We start from the raw sequence: 19,209 nt of genomic DNA on the forward strand, positions 1-19,209 counted from the left end.
AAATTGGCTACTTAGCGCAGGCAGACAGCGTTATCAAATTCAAGCATGGTCTGTAGCAGGCGTTGAGAGCGGCGTAAATAAATCATTGGTTCCTGTATATAACTTGATTTATTGACGCACGTGAACTTTCTTTCATGTAGCTTAGACTTAGTTTCAGAGTGGAAAATACCACCAGCTGAACGTTTTGACTTCTTTGCCAACGATCACAGAAATATTCGCGAATGTGTAATACAATACTTGGTATCCTTTTTATATTAAAAAACACACACAGATAAAAGATAGTTAAAGCGTCCAAAGTAATTGTCCCCGTGGACGAGCAAGGTTATAGTTTTAACGGTGGAAAAATGGAATGTGAGAAAGAAACCGGGAGTCTACTTTCTTTTAACTACGCTTTAACGATGCTTTTAGTTTAATTGTCTCCCTTTGATTGTGCGTTTTAATTTTTGCAACACGTTGGCCACGAAAAACAAGTTATTTAGAAAAACGTAAACTGCACACATTTAATCTTGAGACTACAGTATAGTTTGTATTAGAATTAAGTTAAATGTACTGCTTTCCGTTGCACCGGTGAACAAAAGTGCCAACTCTTAGTAGCTTAACAACATACCTGCGCGAATGACGCAAGAAACCGTGAATTTGCTGAAATAAATGTAATTTGCCAATTCAACATGGTAACAGCTAACAGGTTGTAATAAACAACCTAAATATGTTTACTGCTGTATATTTACGATGTTTTTCCCAGCCAAGCAGCTTGTTTGTTACGAAATAGTATGGATTCACACGTGGATTCATTGCACCATAAAAGCGATTGTTTGACCTGGCAATTGATTACGACATAATAGCAATTTACACGTTGATTATTTGCGTCATCAAAGCGACTGTCCCCTTGATTATTTAGCCTGCAGTTGCTTAAAAACAGGTTGGATATTTGCCTTTTCACGTGTGCGCATTAAAGTATAGATAGTTTGTGAATACTTCGTACCCGCGTAAAGCAACCACTGCTTTAAGGCCTGCAACGGTCGAGGTCTTATCTTAATTTTCTTTAAAACGTTTCATTTTTACTGTTACTTTACCGTTTTTAAGAGGCTACAGCCTATAAATTATTTGTAACTTTTTGTAACTCTATTTACATGAGTGAATACCATAAGGAAAAACAGTATTACCACGTCCACGTGTAATTGGTTAGTGTCACAATACCGCTTGTTACGTTACATGCTGTCATTCAATACGCCGATAAACGGAATAAAAGAATTATCTGCGTAACAATATTACTTGTGACGTAACAATGTTTCGTATTTAGAAACATGTGGTATTTGGGGTTTATTGAGTTGAAAACAGAATATGTATTATTATCCACAATTTCGCGTAACTTTCATTGCATCGCGGAACAACGTGCGTACGAAAAAAAATTAAAATATTTGTTTCGCGTAAAATATTTCTGCATTCCTTACGCATTTCCGCCGACCGCCGGTCGCCGCGGTCGCGGGCTAATCAAAGTTAAGGATAACTGTTGAGCTGCACCTAGTCACATAAATTTGGAAGTTGTCAATTTAGTTTTTTTGGGTTACATTGTTATTTAAAACAAAAACACATTTACATTGGTACAATAAAAAGGTGGTTCAAATTGAAAAGGAGTGTTACCCATTGTGGTTTGTATATGCTGGTAAAGGTAATGCCAGATTTAAAACAGATTACATGTATAGTAAAATGCTTGTCTGCAAGATATAGTGAGAAATCATGTGTATGGCTTGTTGTGTGACAGGTTGTACAAGTGGGTATAATGCAGGTAATGCAGTCCATTCCAAGGGACAAAATATATATAGTAGGTATTGGGTATAATGCAAGATGATGAGGCAGTCCCCAAGGGACAAAAAAAAAACGGATAGACGGACACTGTTTTTTTTTGCAAGAAAATACGTTTGCCACATTACAAGATTATAATAAAGTTTTGCTTTATGGCTGATATTGTCTAGAATTACGTCTTCAGTGTTGTGTCCCCAAAAATTGTTAAGCCAGAGAGTTGTGTTTAATGAGTATAGTACATTTACAGAACAGAACAAATGCTATCATGAATGACTTGGTTAAAGCTTTTTCCTTTCCTTCTTTTATAGTTTCATTTGTAATTTTGTATATATCCACTATCCAGTGTACCTTTATTTGCCATCAAAGTTTCAAAGCATTATTTTCATTATGAATGTTTTCATGTTGGCATTAGAATTCCAATTTCTTCTTCGGCTGGACAAATAACCAAAAATAGCAGAGGCTGTTAATTATTCTGTTAATGTTGTGGCAAGCCATACATGCAAAGTTCTCGCCAACTACAGAAATTTGAATGCAGCCGCTTATTTAGTTGGTAAGCTTGTGTATTCAGGTGAGGCACTTGTCAGGGCTTTTGGTTATTGTTGATCTTCAAGAGAAACACATGAAAAAAAAGGTCAGATCATAACATAAGCTCCCCAGTACAAAAACGCTGACCAGAATGGCTTCCAAGATTGACAACACTGATGACTTGAAATTCTTAGGTGAAATATGCAAAACATTAGAAATCAAGGCAAAGAAATGTCTTTATAATGGTGGATGAGATATTTATGTCAAAGCAGCTCTTTCTTATCATGGAGAGATAGTTTTTGGCACAGCTCAAAATTCTTCAGATAAATTAACTTGCACAGTCCTAGCCATAATGTTGAAGAGATTTTGATCAAGAAGATTCCAGTCGGCAGTGTGTAAAGTAAGAGAAAGAGTTTTAATATTTTTTAATGTGTAAGTGACCATTACAGTTTTAGAATGAATAATCCTGACCGTCACATACTAAGCAACATTCTTTAGATAGATGTTTTAAGGCAGTTACATCTTACTTAGGTAAAGAACCAGCAAAAAAGATCCATAAAATGAAGTTCATCCTTTTTTTGTTTTTTTTTTCACGTTTTTTTTTTATTATATACATATAAATACAGAACACAATGTGAACTTACAGCGGGAAAAAGTAAGCGAATCAACAGGTTAAATAGATAGGTTACGAATACGATATAAAAGTTTAACGGAAAGGTATCAAAAATTAACAGTTGCAACGGGTTCCACAGCAGACCCGACCATTTTAAATTATGTTTGCAAGTGAATTGTTATTACTAGCAATAATACAGTCGAATCGTTTGACAGAGGCAATCAGGGTGATAAAAGAAAGTTTGAAGGAGATTGTTTTTGCACCCTACTGAAATAGATGACAAATCTAGCAAGAAGGAGGAAACAGTTTAAAAGTAGTTTCGGATAAAATGTCTGTTTCGGATAAAATGTCCCCATATTTCATGATACCTTTTTCTGCCCATTCACCATACAATATTGCCGTTTTTCTTATTAAAACCTGCTTGTTCAACCACACAGATTGTTGTCGTGCTGGGTAGCTATCTGTTTTTATCAATTTAAGCCATGATAACAGGTTGGTTCGTAGTGATTGCAACGGAAGCAGTGAATTGTACAGTTTGTTTCTTTGTGATAGGTGAGAACCAAGAAGAGTGCATAGGATGTGTTTTGGAACAACAAATAAATCAATGGTTTTCCAGTGTGCTGAGTAATTTGGATCGAGTAGATGCCTAATTGCACCACTTCTTATACCAGTTATGTACAATCGCACATCAATCATGTTAACGCCACCATTTTCAAAAGTGTTGATCAGCACTGTACGTTTTACTCTTTCCCAGCCAGAGCCCCAGAGGAAACCGAAAATCGTTCTGTTAAGTTTACGAATGAATGACTCTGGGACAAGGACTGGCACCATGCTGAGGTTGTACAGTAATGTTGGAATGATTAGACTTTTGATAATGGTAATTCTACCCAGGAAAGTCAGTCTACGTTGCGACCATATGATAATAATTCAATGAATATTTTTTTAGTTTGCCGTCGAAGTTTATCTTGAACAGTGATGAGTTGCTGTTGCTTCCGGGTATAGTTACTCCCAAGTACGTGAAGGTGTTTGTGGGCCGCATCAGTTTTGTTCCATTCAGTGGTTTGATACATGCTCACTCATTAGACCTTTGATCTCTTGTCTTTCCTTTTATATTTCAAATATCTTGAGAGGTATTTTTAACAAACCCACTGCCCGCTTTTTAAATATTAACCCGTTTGTCGAATGTGTGAAGAGCAATGTTTAAACTTACTCGGCGTCTTGTGGTAGACCCAACAACGTAACTATAAAATGTTCAATTTATCATGTTAGTATTGTAAAAGAATGCACCAATCTAAAACACGAAATATAAGTCCAACATAGTGCATACATCCCTTTGAGGCATATAGATATACGATAAACGCCGGAAGGCCAACGTCCCACGACGATAAAAATAAAAACATGAATAAGAAATATCAGCAGGCTTTTTGCACATTAATTATTTCTAATCATATGACTTTAAGAAATTGATCATTTGTCCAAATTCATTTTCACAGATGGTTGTGTTTTCATTTCTTTGCTTCCAAATTTTCGAATATCTGCAATATGACATGTGTTAGCGCTAAAACATGCATCACATGGTAGCCGCAATTGAATGCACGCCTTAATGAACATGTCTTGTACTCAGGCCTTTACGTGATTTCAAATTTCAACAAACATAGATCTGATAATTGTGTTAACATGCGTTTTATATATTTTTTGGTGAATTTGATTCTAAAAACAGTCTAGGAATTTATATAATAAGTGTATGACGCGCTCCATTGAAGTGCTCATGACACGAATATTAAACTTAGTATGAAACAATACATCTTATTATAATCGTATTCTTACCAACGTTTAATGGAGAGAAACTTAATTTACGTGATAAATAAAACGTTTTAAAGTGAAACAAATCGACTCCCCAGTTTATGCTGGGAACGGAGTCAAAACAATCTATTTCAAAATGTTCAGAACAAAGAACAGAAGTGGGGGAAGGCAACCACTTGTCACGGGTACGTCTTACTTGTTGTATCCACTTTTGCTCAAACTTTTCGCGCTACTGTTCTTGCGCTGACGTCACAAGGTAGTGGTATCATTTTTACGCCGCAAATTGGGGAGGCGATTTGTTTCACTTAAAAATGTGATATTTATCGGGTCTATAAAGTTTCTCGCCTTGGAAAAAAAAAACGTTGGAAAAAACTACTTATTATAATAAGATGTATTGTTTCATACTAAGTTTTCATTAGGTGAAAATTCATGTTAGAGCACTTTAAGCACATATTGCCCAATATTTCTGAACACAAAATATACTGGTTGATATAGCACAATTAGTGGTATCACACCTTTACTAATTAACAAAAACTTAAACAAATATATTAAAACATATGATAAGTTATTTTTTCAAAGTCCTTGACAATTTAAAGTCCTCGTTAAATTTTACAGTAGGGTGGGGGATGGGATACTTTTTTAGACAAGACTTTTAATTTTTTACGGACCCCTACTTAATAATAATCAGAAAAAATAATGTTACAGAATTATTCAACAATATTACCACGATTTAATAAAACCCGTGTCAAAGTCGATTACTGTTTTTAAATATTAAAAAAGCATGTAAAATAGAAACAAAATATTTTGTACGGGATAAAAACGAAATAGTAAAATGCTGATTTTGAATACTGTTGCTAAATCATAGTAAAGCCGATAATTTTTTTTAGTTTGCTGATGTAAACGATTAAACTAGTCTCATAGCTTTATAAAAAAAGACTTAAATATTTTGTTCAGTTTGATATTGTCTTATAAAACCAGTTTTAGTTTTGTGATAAAACTGAAATAGAAACATGAGAAAAATAGGTAGCGGTCAATATAACTTTAATTTGAGATAAAAAAAAAAACAAAAATGATTAAAGGTATATATATTAAGTTTACATGGTAAAGAAACTTGCACAGCCGGTTAATTTCGGGAGGTTAACTACAAGTTGCAGAATACTATTAATGCAAATATATATTACAACTTTGTATCCCATCTTCCCCTCAGCATGTTGCAGTTGTGTAGGTTTTCATTGCCAAACTTAAAAAGGTTTCCTTTTAATTCAATAGTTTATACCTCACAGATTATTCAAATAGAATTTACTGATATATTAGAAAGATAATATATGGTAAATGTATTCAAAATTCAGTTATTTGCACTTGAAGATAATTTATGAGAAGTGGCTTGTGCAAAAAACAGTGTAGCAACATCACATTTGCAGCAAAAATGTAAAATTTATTAAAGTTAATATTAATTATCTGTTATCACAAGCTCATATCAGTTTGTGGGATACAAAATTTATCAATTTATGTTCGAGCCATACCCATTATCGCTCAAACAATAGTGATTGTCATATAATAATGTTACAAGCTACACAGAAGGACAAGTAAAAAAATGTTTAATTTTTGAATTTCGAAGCGTACAGTATTATTTTATGTTATTTATGTGTATTCCTAATAATAAATTTACTTATTAATTAAAATTAACAATGGTTTTAAATTGTCCCGTCTTATCCTGTGTGTCTTCGAATTTGTGTGTTTTCGAATTTGACCACCATACTGTATTGGTGATTAAAACTTATTAAATACAAAATTTCGGCAGTATAAGCGAGCAAACATCCATCTTATTGTTATGGTTTTTAGCCATTGAAAAATTGTTGTGTTCGTGCCTTACCACACCAGTAATTGTCTTTGTGCCACACTTTGTTTGACTGTGAGAATACTTAAAAACTGTTTGTTGTTTATCATTAAACGGGTACCCGTAATGAGAAATTTAAAAAAAACACACATAGTCTTCCCCCACCCTACCAAACTTTTACCTTTGCTCGAGATGCTACTTTTCCTGTTGGTATAGCTGTTTCTCCAACTTTGGTTTTAGGTCGCTGGTTAAAAATAATAGAAGTTAATGTCTTTATAACCTAGGATTTAACATTTTTATTTAAGTCAAAAAAAACTTTGCTGCCACATATATATGCACAAACCAAGAATGTACATGAATACAAGCAAAGGCAACTTACAATATTTGAAGGTTGTTCAATTGCAGTATTACTCAGCCGTCGAACATTTCGTAGTTCACGTTCAATGTTAACAAGTTCATTTTCTAGCTTTGTATAATTCTCTTTCACTTCATCCAGTGGACGAATAAGGTTGCACTTCTCTTTGGCAGATTTTGCTGCCTCGACATATCGATTTAGCTCTGTCTTTTTTACCCTATCAGAGTATGAAAGAAAAGAATTTAAAGCATAACTGTCGACAGTAGGAATTGATGTGATTTTTTTTTAAATATACCTCAATACTTTAAGATTTTGAAGTATTTCTTGTTTACGGGCTTTTAATGCATTTTCTCTTGATTTCAAATTGTAACCTTCTTCACTAACACTCTTTTGGGTAGGTACTTGAGAAATTACGTTAATTGTTCTAACATGTTGTTTTGCCCGCTCATCATCCACCTCCGCAGCTTTCTTGTGTATACCACGTTCTTTATCTTGCTTATGTTTTTTCTTGTTGGTATTTACGGTTGATTCTCCGCCACTTTGTTCTGACGAACCAGAACGCGAACGAGCAGCACCATTGCGAGGTTTTTGTTTCCTTGTCGATGCAACTGGTTCACAATCTTTATTTACACCCTTTTGTTGCTTGTGGGCTTTCGTTGGTGTTGTCGCAAGGGTTGGCGGCGGAGCAGATGCAACCACTTCAAGGTAAATGCTGTCGTCTTCCTTCATTAGGTTCGCAAACGTTACATTCAAGAACTCATTACGTTGCTAGCATTATCATATACGATTAAGAGCAAAGTGTACACATATAATCGTGCCTACCTCTGGTATTGGAGGTGGTGCCGTTTGGGAAGATGAGGAATGTGGATTTCTTTCTTTTTTCATTTTTACAGTATCATGAAAAACTTTTCTTGCTGTGTTCATCACTGACTCATAGGTATCAGTTTCGAGATAAACATTCTCTTGTTCCGGTACATGGTCCGGCATTTCAGCACAGCCGGTCTCAGCAATTAGCATTCCAACCCATTTTCCCATTTCTGCTGAGTTGGAAGCCTGTGGAAGGCATATGCCTATTACAGTTCAAACATATAGGAATTTTTGTGAGAATACCACATGTATGTCCATAGTAATTTACAACCCATTATAAAATGCTTCATACCATCACTGGAAACAATTAGGTTATTTGTGTCACAGGCAGCACTGGTATATATGTAATAAACTTGACATAAGTAGCAATATAAAAATGATAAAGCAGCAACTTGGATACAGTAGCTAAAACCAGGTTAGTGATTGCAAAAAGACAAGGGGATTAGCAACAAAACGACCGTTGTTATAAACATGCTGCAAGTAAAAACTGCTTGATTAAAAGTATCCTATATAAACCCAACATACCTCCATCAACAACAAATCTTGTTTATTTTTAGTTAATTTAAACACGAATTTCTTCACAGGATCTCCGAATCCCGGAGTAAGATCACACCCATGCAGAATAACACTTTGTTCTGGCGATTCGTCTTTTCCAAATACATTCAACGTATTATCTCGAATCGTACAAAGTTTTTTCGGCCATTTTCCATCACTGTAGACGTTAAGACTGCCTAGGATAATTTTAAATATTTTTAGGCAAAATTAAATATGTGAAATTATATAAGACAAGTTGAATGAATGATTGTAACCAGTTTGCTTTATCCTCCCATGGTTGGAAAATGATGGTCGTTATAGCACGGGTGTCCAGCCTCGTGCCAGCTTCTTACGAGTTACAATGTATTTTACTATGGGAGATTATTTTGGAGAGAATTGTTTTACTTTTTATGTATAGCTGATTATTTGGACAACCCATTAATGACCACTGGGTTTGATCATTTGCTTTTAAGTTAATAGACCAAGGACGCATACGCCCACAGTCAGTGTCGCAGCCAGAAAAAAATAAGGAGGGGGTGGCAAGAGCGTGAATTTGAATTTTTTTATTAAAACCTCCACTTTTCGCCTGAAATTAGTGTTACATAACACAACAAGTGGACGTAAATTTCCAATTAAATGTTTTATGGGTAAAATTAAATTAAATAATATCTTGAAACTGGGATTCACAAAACTCTGGTTTTTGTGCGGTGCCAATCAACAATGGTTTTTGTACGGTGCCAATCAACGTTTTTGGATTCTGTCCAAGCTCGGTTGGGACGATGATTACTTGGTGCTGACTAACCGTTTTCTTTTGGGAGGCTTTGTAAACGGAGGAGTCCCGAACACCAAAACCCCTCCCCCGGCTGCGGGCTGCAGCACTGCCAGCGACAAGCCTTGAACCTATTACCTATGAGTTACAGGCAGGCATGTTAACCACTTTGCCACAGCGCCGGAAGTTAGTGGCTATATAGATCTTGAGTCTCAATTATCTTGTTCTAGATGTTGAGTACACAGGTTCTCACACAGATCCTTTTTCGTCAAACAGTTGTTCTAGTTGTTGTTGTTTTTTGGACGACTTTTTTCCGCACTTAGCTTAATTTTTAATTCTAGCATCTATTCTTTAATCTTTTGATTAAAACTAAATCATGATATATATTTATAATTTTTAGACTAAATTTTCAGAATTGAAACCGCATAATTAGCGATTAATTAACGATTACTTTACTATTTGATCAAATGCGCCAAATTCAAAATGCACCTTAAACTTTAGTTAAATGATTGTACTCTAAAAAGTATTTTGAACTAAGCATAGTGTTATAAACCATATTGCATATGATCGCCTAATTAGTGAGTAATTACCGATTAAATTTCTGTTTATTTCAGGTGCCAATTCGTACTTAAAATGTACTTTAACATTGATTGTTACGACAGGCGAGGATTGAATCTGGGACATGACGTTAGTAAAGCGCGCGCTATAACCGTTAGATCAATAGTTCTAGTAATCAGCACTGTCGAGACAGCGGTTATATTGCCTTGGAATTTGGGAGGGCACGTGTTGGTGAAACAAGGATTCCTCTCATCGATTCACGCCTGATTCAACTATTTCCATTTAAGTGGGATGCATTAAACGTTTTTAATCGAGCTTAGTCGACCGTTGTAGTAAAAGGGTTAATTAATACTAAATGCTAATTAGTTTAATTAACGTGCTCACGCATTAGATTTTTGGTCTCTTGTTATTATTATTGTTGTTCATTGTCATAATCGTTTCCCACATGTATTACTTCTTAATTTTCGTATTCGGTCTTTAATATTTTGACAGAATTTGTTTATAACATAGCCTATATATAAAAGTTTTAGAACAAATGATCTGATTTAAAACTGCATAGTCAGCGAGTAATTCATGATTCATTTTCTGATATGGTTTAAAAGCACTAAATCCAAATTGTACTTTAATTAATTGATTTCACTCGATATGTCATTTCTAACCAAGAATATATATAGTTTTTTATACCATTGTGTATTAAATCGGGGTGAAAGGGTAGGCCGGCCTACCTTGGAATTTTGCCAATTCTAGCTTTAATCATCGCACACAACGCAGCGCTTTTTATTACGCAAATGCGCCGTTGAACCTGCGGTTATGCGTCTGCATTAAACCGTCTGATAAACATCAATACTCAGTAAAAACCTGAATTCGAATGACGTAATAAGTTATGTTTGTGACGATTTGGGTTTTTAAAATCGTAATTCGAATGACGTAATAAGTTATGTTTGTGACGATTTGGGTTTTTAAAATCGTAACAATTGGCGTTTGTGACTAGCAGATTAGTAGAAAACACGTCATAAATTAAATTAATTTATAATATATTAAAAACGGACTAACAGTAATAATATACCGTTTCAAAAAAAAATCAGAAAGAAAGAAATCATGACAGATAGACGTCGACCATTGCAGACAGGCATTAAATCATATTTTAGCTCAGTGCAAACAGCAACGGCTAAAAAGAATCCACCGCCAGAAATACCTTCCCCACCAACAACTGGTATATGTGGGACTGAGACACCATCTTCAAGCCGCCAGCCCATAAGTCGGGGTGAAAGTAAACGTGGCCGGACATTTCAACCGAGATGGCGAGAACAGTTTACTTGGTTGGAATACAACAATGAATCTGATTTGGCACACTGTTCTGTGTGCAAGTGGGCAGTGGTAAATAATAGGGCAACACCTGCAACTATTCAGGACCTAAAAAATAAGTATACAGTATGGATCTCCGGCATAGATGCTTCAACAAACGAAAGCATGAAAAAGAATCGTAGAGCTCTCAACACCATTTTCAGTGCCATCTTGTTTCTAGGAAGACAAGGTCTGGCTCTACGTGGCCACACAGATAACAGTTCGAATGTTTATCAACTTCTTCAGCTTCTAAAAAAATACAACCCGGAAGTATGTTATTGGTTAGATCGACCATCGAAATTAAAGTGGATTAGCCACGACATTCAAAACGAAATGCTGCAATGCATTGCTAATGCAGTACTCCGTGACATAATCTCCAACATAAATAAACACCAGAATTTCTTGGTTTTGCAAAGACGGAGAAAACAGATGCTTCAACTTTGGTCCAGATATTACAATCCAGCTTATGTTCTTTGAACCTTGATATGAAAAACTGTCGCGGTCAGTCTTACGATGGGGTAGCAAATATGAGCGGCAGATTAAATGGTGTCCAGCAAAAATTTAGAGAAATGTATCCTTCAATGTTATTTATTTACTGTGCTGGACACCAACTTAATTTGATTGTACAGGATATGTTTTCTTCAACAAGTGAGGGCTATTCTGCCATGAATGTTCTCTCGTCCGTCACCACATTTATTCGATCGTCTCCGAGAAGGTTAAGTTCCTTCAACGAGTTCAATTTAATTAATCAGTCTGTCCCCACTAAATCAATTCGTCCACTTTGTCCAACAAGATGGGTTCTCAGATTTCCAGCTATTGACGCATTTCTTAATCAGTATGAAAATATTTTAAGCTGGTCTTTGTACGAATGATGATAAAGACAGATGGACACGCAGTTCCGCACAGTCATACCTTAATTCAATGAAAAAATTTTCCACCTACTTCATGCTCCGTTGCTTACATTTTTCACTGCAACGTTTGCATACCGGCACACCGCAGTACAGGCAAAAGGGTTCACCGTTGGGCACTACCGGAAACCTCTGCAGACTATTTTAATTATATTGTCCGAAAACAACAGATCAGAAGTTTCGCAAAAACTCTTTTCAGAATGCACTTCCTATTCTTCGGCAATTGGTATCGACCTTCCCTCTATGCCACGTGGGGCACGGAGTTCAAGAATAACTCGGGTTGATAATACAGAAGAAAGTGTGCAAATGTATTATCAAAGCTTGTTTACGCAGCTTCTGACAGACACTCAGCCGTCTTTGCTGAAGCGGGATCCGGTTAAAGATCTGGAAGGTGTTGCAACCATTGAGCAAATTCTTCTTGCACAAACCGTAGATGGTAGTTTTTTAACAGCCGCAGAAAAGCTATCTACTCTGTACCCCGCCGAAAAACTTACCAATGAAAAACTGACGTTCGAAGTACGTCAATGGGTACAATATCGACATGCCAAACGTCTTTATATTGATAACCTTGATGATATGGCTGCGGCATTTAGAAATAATCTAACTTTAACAGATTTGCTACCATCTTTGAGCACGCTTCTCCGCCTGTATCTTACCCTTCCCTGCACTACATGTGAAGCTGAACGCTCGTTCAGCTGTCTACGAAGGTTAAAAACTTACTTAAGAGCAACTACAACTCAGAAACGGCTAAACCACTTGGCTGTTCATCGTGAGGAGGTAGATAATATTGATATGAAAACGGTCATCAACGACTGGGTTAAACAGGGAAGCAGAGGTGGTGTGCTCCGTCTATCTACATTTGCACTGCAAATGTAAATATTTTCTTGTACAGTATGTCGAATGACTCATTTATGATTGTAAATAAGTTCTGTTGTGACAAATAAAAAACATTGTTCTGTATCCAGTGCAATTATATTAAGTAGAACATCAAGGTATGTCTCTCTTTTATTCTCTTGCAGAACCCTGGCGTCACCTTGGCTTTCTCTTTTATTCAGTCCTTTCCTCGCTGGCATTGGTTTCTTTTTACTCTTTATCTCCAGCCGTCTCGCATGCGTGGTTTACTTTTATTTACGCTTTATCTCATTTCCAAGCGGTGGCGCGAAAACGCACCAATTATTACCAAGGGAATCGTAGCTTCTAGCCCAATAAACATAGAACATAGAAAATATGATATACTAAGTAGGCCTATGTAAAATATATAAATTTGTCAACCACCACTATACAGCACAAGATAACGTAAGTATTCCAACCACAACGTACGATGCAATGGTAATGCAATTTTACGTCATAATTAGGACGTTATTTTTATTCGCCTACCCTGCAATTTAGAAAGTTCGGCGCCTATGGCTGCTACCGTTGTGGGCGTATGTGTCCTTAAGCAAGACACTTAATGACAATTGCTCCAACCCCGTGGCCACTAATGGGTTGTCCAAATTATCAGCCATACATAAAAAAATCCCCCCCAAAAAATAATCACCCACAAAGTAACATACATGGTAACTTGTAAGCTGGCACGAGGTGATAAACCCGTGTGATAACGACTGTCGTTTTCCGGCAAGCGAGGATAAAGTAAGTTACATTCGATTAAAGTATGTCCAATACGAACATTTTTTAGAACATTTTTTAGCGACGACAAAGATACTTATAGTATATGCTATCTAAAATTTAACATACAGTGCCGTGGTCGTATGTATGAATGCATTCTATTGCTACACCGATAACGGCTTTGCTGGTTACTTTAGATTTGTATTTTATCGACTGTGGTAGTAAAAGGGTTATTTAAAAGTATGCTATTTATTTTAGGATGATACCACGAATTAATAATATAACTCTTTGTTATAATTGTTTACCACATGTATCAGTTCTTAAATTTTAAAAGGGTTTTTTTAAAAGTATATTAATCATTTTTGGGTCATAAAACGAATTAGTACTATCATACCTTAATTAATTGAAAACATTCAAAAATATATATTAGAACACATAGGGATTTATTTAACAATTAGCATAACGTGTATAATTTTACAACATACAGATTAAGCAGGGCAGTATAAAAACCTTGTTTTTGAAATCAATTTAGTAATAGAAATATACGTACATAACTCAAAATAATGTTAAACGCTTTGACGATCCATCCGTTTCTTGCCCCACTGCCATAGTTTTTAACATGTTACCTAAAGTATATTATTGATCACATATAGCCTTCTAGATCTATTTTCGTCAAACAGTTGTTCTGTTCTTGTTGTTGCTAGTTTATGTGAGATTTTTTTGGTACTTATTTCAATTCCTAATTTAAGCATTTATTTATAAATTTCTTGATTGAAATCAAATCATATAGTAGAGTGGGGAAAGATGGGGCACTATATCACATATATGCCCAATATTTCCCAAATTAAAGTAATATTGACCCCAGCCTATTTTTATCATGTATATATCTCAATTTTTCACAAAATTAAAACTAACTTTAAGAGGTAAAAATTAAACTGTACGAAATATTCATTTATTTATAATTCTACGAAACTAGTTTAATCGTTTTTATTTCCCAAGCTACAAAATGTTTACTATAAATTAGCGAGCATTCAAAATTAGTACCTTACTATTTCGCATTTTTTTAACTGTTCCAAAAAAACTGATATAACATATTTTTAAATATTTAACAAGAGTAATGGGCTTTGACGCGCGGTTTTAAAGTGGTGATATAACTGTTTAATAACTCTGTAACAATATTATTTTGATAATTATTAAACTGAAAAAGTGTCCCATCTTCCCCCATTAACAATTCAACTCGCGTTTTTTTTAATATTATATTATTAGAACCGTGCCTATTTATTAGAGCTAGGTTATCGGGTTTCTGCATTGCTTCTCGCTTCTTATTTTCCATGCCAGACCTCTGTATTAAAGTACTAAATATATTACCACATATATCTGCTCCTAATTGCTCCGCCATAGATATTTTCTTCTTCATGTTGTCCTTCTTTTTAAATATGTCTGTTACCGCTGATTTCAGGCCTTTTCCAATATCTGCCAAAATTTGAAAAAGAATGGAGCAAATAATGTACACAAATTCTGAAGCGGTATGTTGAATTACTATTTGCATAAAATCTAATTGAATTAAACGAAAGACTGCATACTGTTTAAACCATTGGAGGGTGATGTAGGAGATGTCAACGGTCCATCGTCTATTCTCTTATCGTTGATGGCAAAGACAGGTAGATCTGGTGCAGCAGAGTCATTTAACCATGCAAATTATGTAGCTTGAATTACGAATGAATTAAAAAAATGATTAAAAACGAATAAATTAAAAATTTGTCCACTTATCAGGATTGTAATAATAACAAACATTTTAAAAGGACATTCATTAAGTAAACAGTGAAAAGGCGTGACAGAAATATAAACCAAAAAAGATTATGGTGCATTGTAGTTTTAGTGAATAAACTGCTCACCAGACTTTGACCCGACTCGTTTAACAGCTCCATGTTCTGGCATAGAACTTGCTGGGCGTTGTGCAACAGGTGGCGCTGGTAAGTTATCTGCTTCGGTAAAAGCTGCAGCCTTTTCTTTTAACACGTGAGTCCACTCATTCATATAGTAACGGTCAAAGTAGAATCTGAATCATAAACGCATGCGGATATTCTAAGTTTAAAGTGCATATGACACAGTCAAACAACTTTGCCTAAAGTTAAAGGTATAAATATATTAAACACAAATATAATGTACTCCGTTGTTTAATACCTTCATTATTAACTAAATGGTTGCAAAATACATGGTCATGTCAAAAAATCATAAACGATTTTCGCTATAGCGAAGTGTGACGTCTTCGAGGGTCAAACTAGAGTGAGAAAGACTTTGTTTCGATGCGAGAATCGAGAAAAAATTTTGTTTACATGTGAGACGCGCCTTATTTCGAAGATGTCGAACCGTTGCGGTTATTGGAGCCTGGAGGGCGTTCAAATAGCTACACAGATAAAGTGAAAATACTTAAACTCCCCAAAAACCCAATATCAAAGCAGTGGGTGAAGTTTGTGCAACTGTACAAGGGCAGATTTTGAGTAACCTTTCAAGAACAGTGTTATATGTGGTAACATTTTAAACCCGACTGTTATTGGAAGAAGTTTGGATCTACCACTGAGATCCTGTTAAAGATATACCTACAGTAACTGGAAGAGGTAATGCGTATACAGCCTTTTATGAAGTCAGTAAAAAATGTGTCACTAGCTCAGAAAACAAGCAGTATAGAAGATTTCCACTATTTAGTAAACAAAAACAGAAAATTTAAAGCATACCTACCAAAAACATAAAAGATCGTGTTTAAAATATAAAACTACAAACAAAAACGCATTACATTAACATATACTGCACTGGTGTATCTAGCTGCAATTTTACATGTAAACTGCCGTAATTTTACTTTTCAGCTCACAAACTTTACACGTATATATCCGGCAACGAAACTTAAGGTATCTTTATAAAATTTGCCTAATATAGTACAATGGGGGAAGATGGGACACTTAAGCATATATTGCCAAATATTTCCAAAATTAAAATAGATGACGGTTTTGGGGTAATACCACGAATTAGTACTATCATTTCTTTATTAATTGACACCAATTTAATCAAATATAATAAAACACACGAGGAGTTACTTAGCGATCCGCACAACAGGTGAAATTTTACAAATTTGAAAACTTACAGGATAAGATGAGACAGTTTAAATACATTTTTAATTTTGATTATTAAGTGTATTTATAAATAGGAATATACGTAAATAACACGAAATAATACTGTACGCTTTGAAAATTAAGTCTAAACATTCTCTTTCTTGCCCTACTGCTATAGTTTTTAACATGTTACCTATACATTATATTATTGCATAATAATTGGTATTGTTTGAAAGACAATGGGTAATGTTCGAACATCAATGGATAAATATTGTATCCTACAATCTACAAATGTATATGAACTTGTTATAACAGAAAATTAAAAATAACTATTGATAAAGTTTTTATTTTTGCTACAAATTGGGTATTACTACTCTGTTTTTGGCACAAGCCACTTTTTATAAATTATCACCAAGTGCAAATGACCAAATTTCAAATATATTTTCAAATATTTTCTTTTTTATTATATCAGTATGTTATAGTTGAAAATCCCCTGAGGTATAAATTACTAAATTAAAAGCAAATCTTTCGAAGTTTGGCAATAAAAACATACAAAACTATAATGTGGGGGAAGATGGGACTCTAAATTGAAATATATTTACATTTGCAGTATTTTGCAACTTGTAGTTAACCTACCGAGTTTAACAGGCTGTGCTAGTTTCTTTGCCATGTAAACTTCATATATATAACAGTAAACCGATATTTTTTTGTTGTTTTTATCTTAAATTAAAGTCATATTGACCCCTCACTATTTTCTTTATACCTATATTTCAGTGTTTTTTTTACAATATAAAAACTAGTTTTATGAGAGAAAATCAAACTGTACGAAATATTATCAAGGTTGTTTTATGAAGCTATGAAACTATTTTAATAATTCGCACACGCAAACTAAAAAAAATCATTGGCTTTACTATAATTTAGCGAGCATTAAAAAATAGCACCTTACTATTTCGCATTTTTTAAACTATACTGTTTCTATTTTACATATTTTTTTAATATTTAAAAACAGTAATCAGCTTTGGCGGGCGTTTTATAAAGTCGTGATAATACTGTCGAATAATTCTGTAACCTTATTTTCCTGATTATCACTAAATGAGGGTCCGTAAAAAGAAAATTAAAAAAAATCTCGTCTGACAAAGTGTCCCATCTTCCCCCACCCTACTATATCAAACTGCCATTGATAAAAACAATACTGAGAATAATTTTCGGTCCTCTGCTTAAATTATTAAGCCACCCTTTCTACGTTTCGGGTCTTTATGAAATCGGGAAACGCGAACACCTTATCTGCTAGTAATTAAGCAGTTTGGAGCTGCATGTCCACTCAAAAAATATTATGTAAACTAAGCTGATTGCTGCTAGTATAAAGTACTATGTTAAATCACACTTTGAACTGATAATCAGCTAAAATACTAATTTACTCCACTTTAGTAATTAGATTTAGTAATATATAACAGGATTTATTTTAGAACTTATATTTTAAATGTTAAAACAACCACCATACGTGTTTTCTAGCTTTGTATCGCCTACAAGAACCCAATAAACACAATTGTCGACCATGCATTTGTATGGGCGATTCACGCTTTGTGGGATCCGTAATGGCAGACACAAGCACCGTTTCCTGACGTGACGTTGGGCTTTACTAGCACTAACTGCGCTTTGTTCGCTTCTCTCTTTGACCCTCGATGACGTCACGCAGATAGAAACTAAAGGGCTGAAGTTTAGAGAATGGCTGCTTTTTTCTTATGATTATGACGTACGTCTTCGTGTGTTTGTGACGTTATCGGGCAACCTACGTATGCTGCTGGAGCACTAGAGATGTAATTTTAACTTATAGGCAATACGTATGCTGTTGAAGGACCGTATTGTTTCTAAGTTAACGCACTTTGTCAAGAGATATTTTTAATTTTCTTTTTACAGACTCCCATTTAATGATAATCAGAAAAAAATGTTACAGAATTGTTCGACAGTACCATTACAACTTTATAAAGCGCACGTTCAAGATGATTACTGTTGTTAAGTATAGTAGGGTGGGGGAAGATGGGACACTTTGTCAGACAAGACCTTTTTTAATTTTCTTTTTACGGAACCCCATTTAATGATAATCAGGAAAATAAGCTTACAGAATTATTCGACAGTATTATCACAACTTTATAAAACGCCAGTCAAAGCTGGTTACTGTTTTTAAATATTGAAAAAGTAAGTAAAAATAAAAACAGTATACTTTGAACAGGTGAAAAAATGCGAAATAGTAAGGTGCTATTTTTTAATGCTCATTAATTCATAGTAAAGCCAATGATTTTTTTTAGTTTTTGTGTGCGAACAATTAAACTGGTTTCATAGCTTCATAAAACAACCTTGAATATTTCGTACAGTTTGATTTTGTCTTATAAAACTAGTTTTGGTATTTAAAAAAAACACTGAGAAAATAAGCAGGGGTCAATATGACTTTAAGTTGAGATAAAAACAACAAAAAAACATCGGTTTAACGTTATATATATATGAAGTTTACATGGCAAAGAAACTAGCACAGCCTGTTAAACTCGCTAGGTTAACTACAAGTGGCAGAATACTGCTAATGTAA

The 19,209-nt window shown here is 34.6% G+C and overlaps 1 protein-coding gene across 3 annotated transcripts in view; it reads right to left on the reverse strand.

The window, feature by feature from the left end:
- Nucleotides 1–3,917: 3,917 nt before the first annotated feature.
- The window catches only part of LOC100185746 (actin filament-associated protein 1), a 24,741-nt gene continuing 9,449 nt past the window's right edge, over nt 3,918–19,209 (reverse strand). Inside the window, exons 8-16 of one of the 3 annotated variants that reach the window (XM_026839156.1) lie at nt 15,417–15,580; nt 15,114–15,188; nt 14,890–14,994; nt 8,329–8,534; nt 7,759–7,989; nt 7,232–7,659; nt 6,961–7,153; nt 6,763–6,825; nt 3,918–4,476 (exon numbers count right to left, since the gene is read on the reverse strand). In XM_026839156.1, coding sequence (XP_026694957.1) covers nt 4,447–4,476; nt 6,763–6,825; nt 6,961–7,153; nt 7,232–7,659; nt 7,759–7,989; nt 8,329–8,534; nt 14,890–14,994; nt 15,114–15,188; nt 15,417–15,580 — 1,495 coding nt within the window. In that variant the 3' untranslated portion in view covers nt 3,918–4,446. Of the gene's footprint in view, nt 4,477–6,762; nt 6,826–6,960; nt 7,154–7,231; nt 7,660–7,758; nt 7,990–8,328; nt 8,535–14,889; nt 14,995–15,104; nt 15,189–15,416; nt 15,581–19,209 lie in introns of all 3 variants that reach the window. The other 2 variants (XM_009863532.3, XM_026839157.1) reach the window with 2 other exon arrangements.

The sequence above is a fragment of the Ciona intestinalis genome, unplaced genomic scaffold (genome assembly GCF_000224145.3).
Source record: "Ciona intestinalis unplaced genomic scaffold, KH HT000162.2, whole genome shotgun sequence".
Lineage (NCBI taxonomy): Eukaryota > Metazoa > Chordata > Ascidiacea > Phlebobranchia > Cionidae > Ciona > Ciona intestinalis.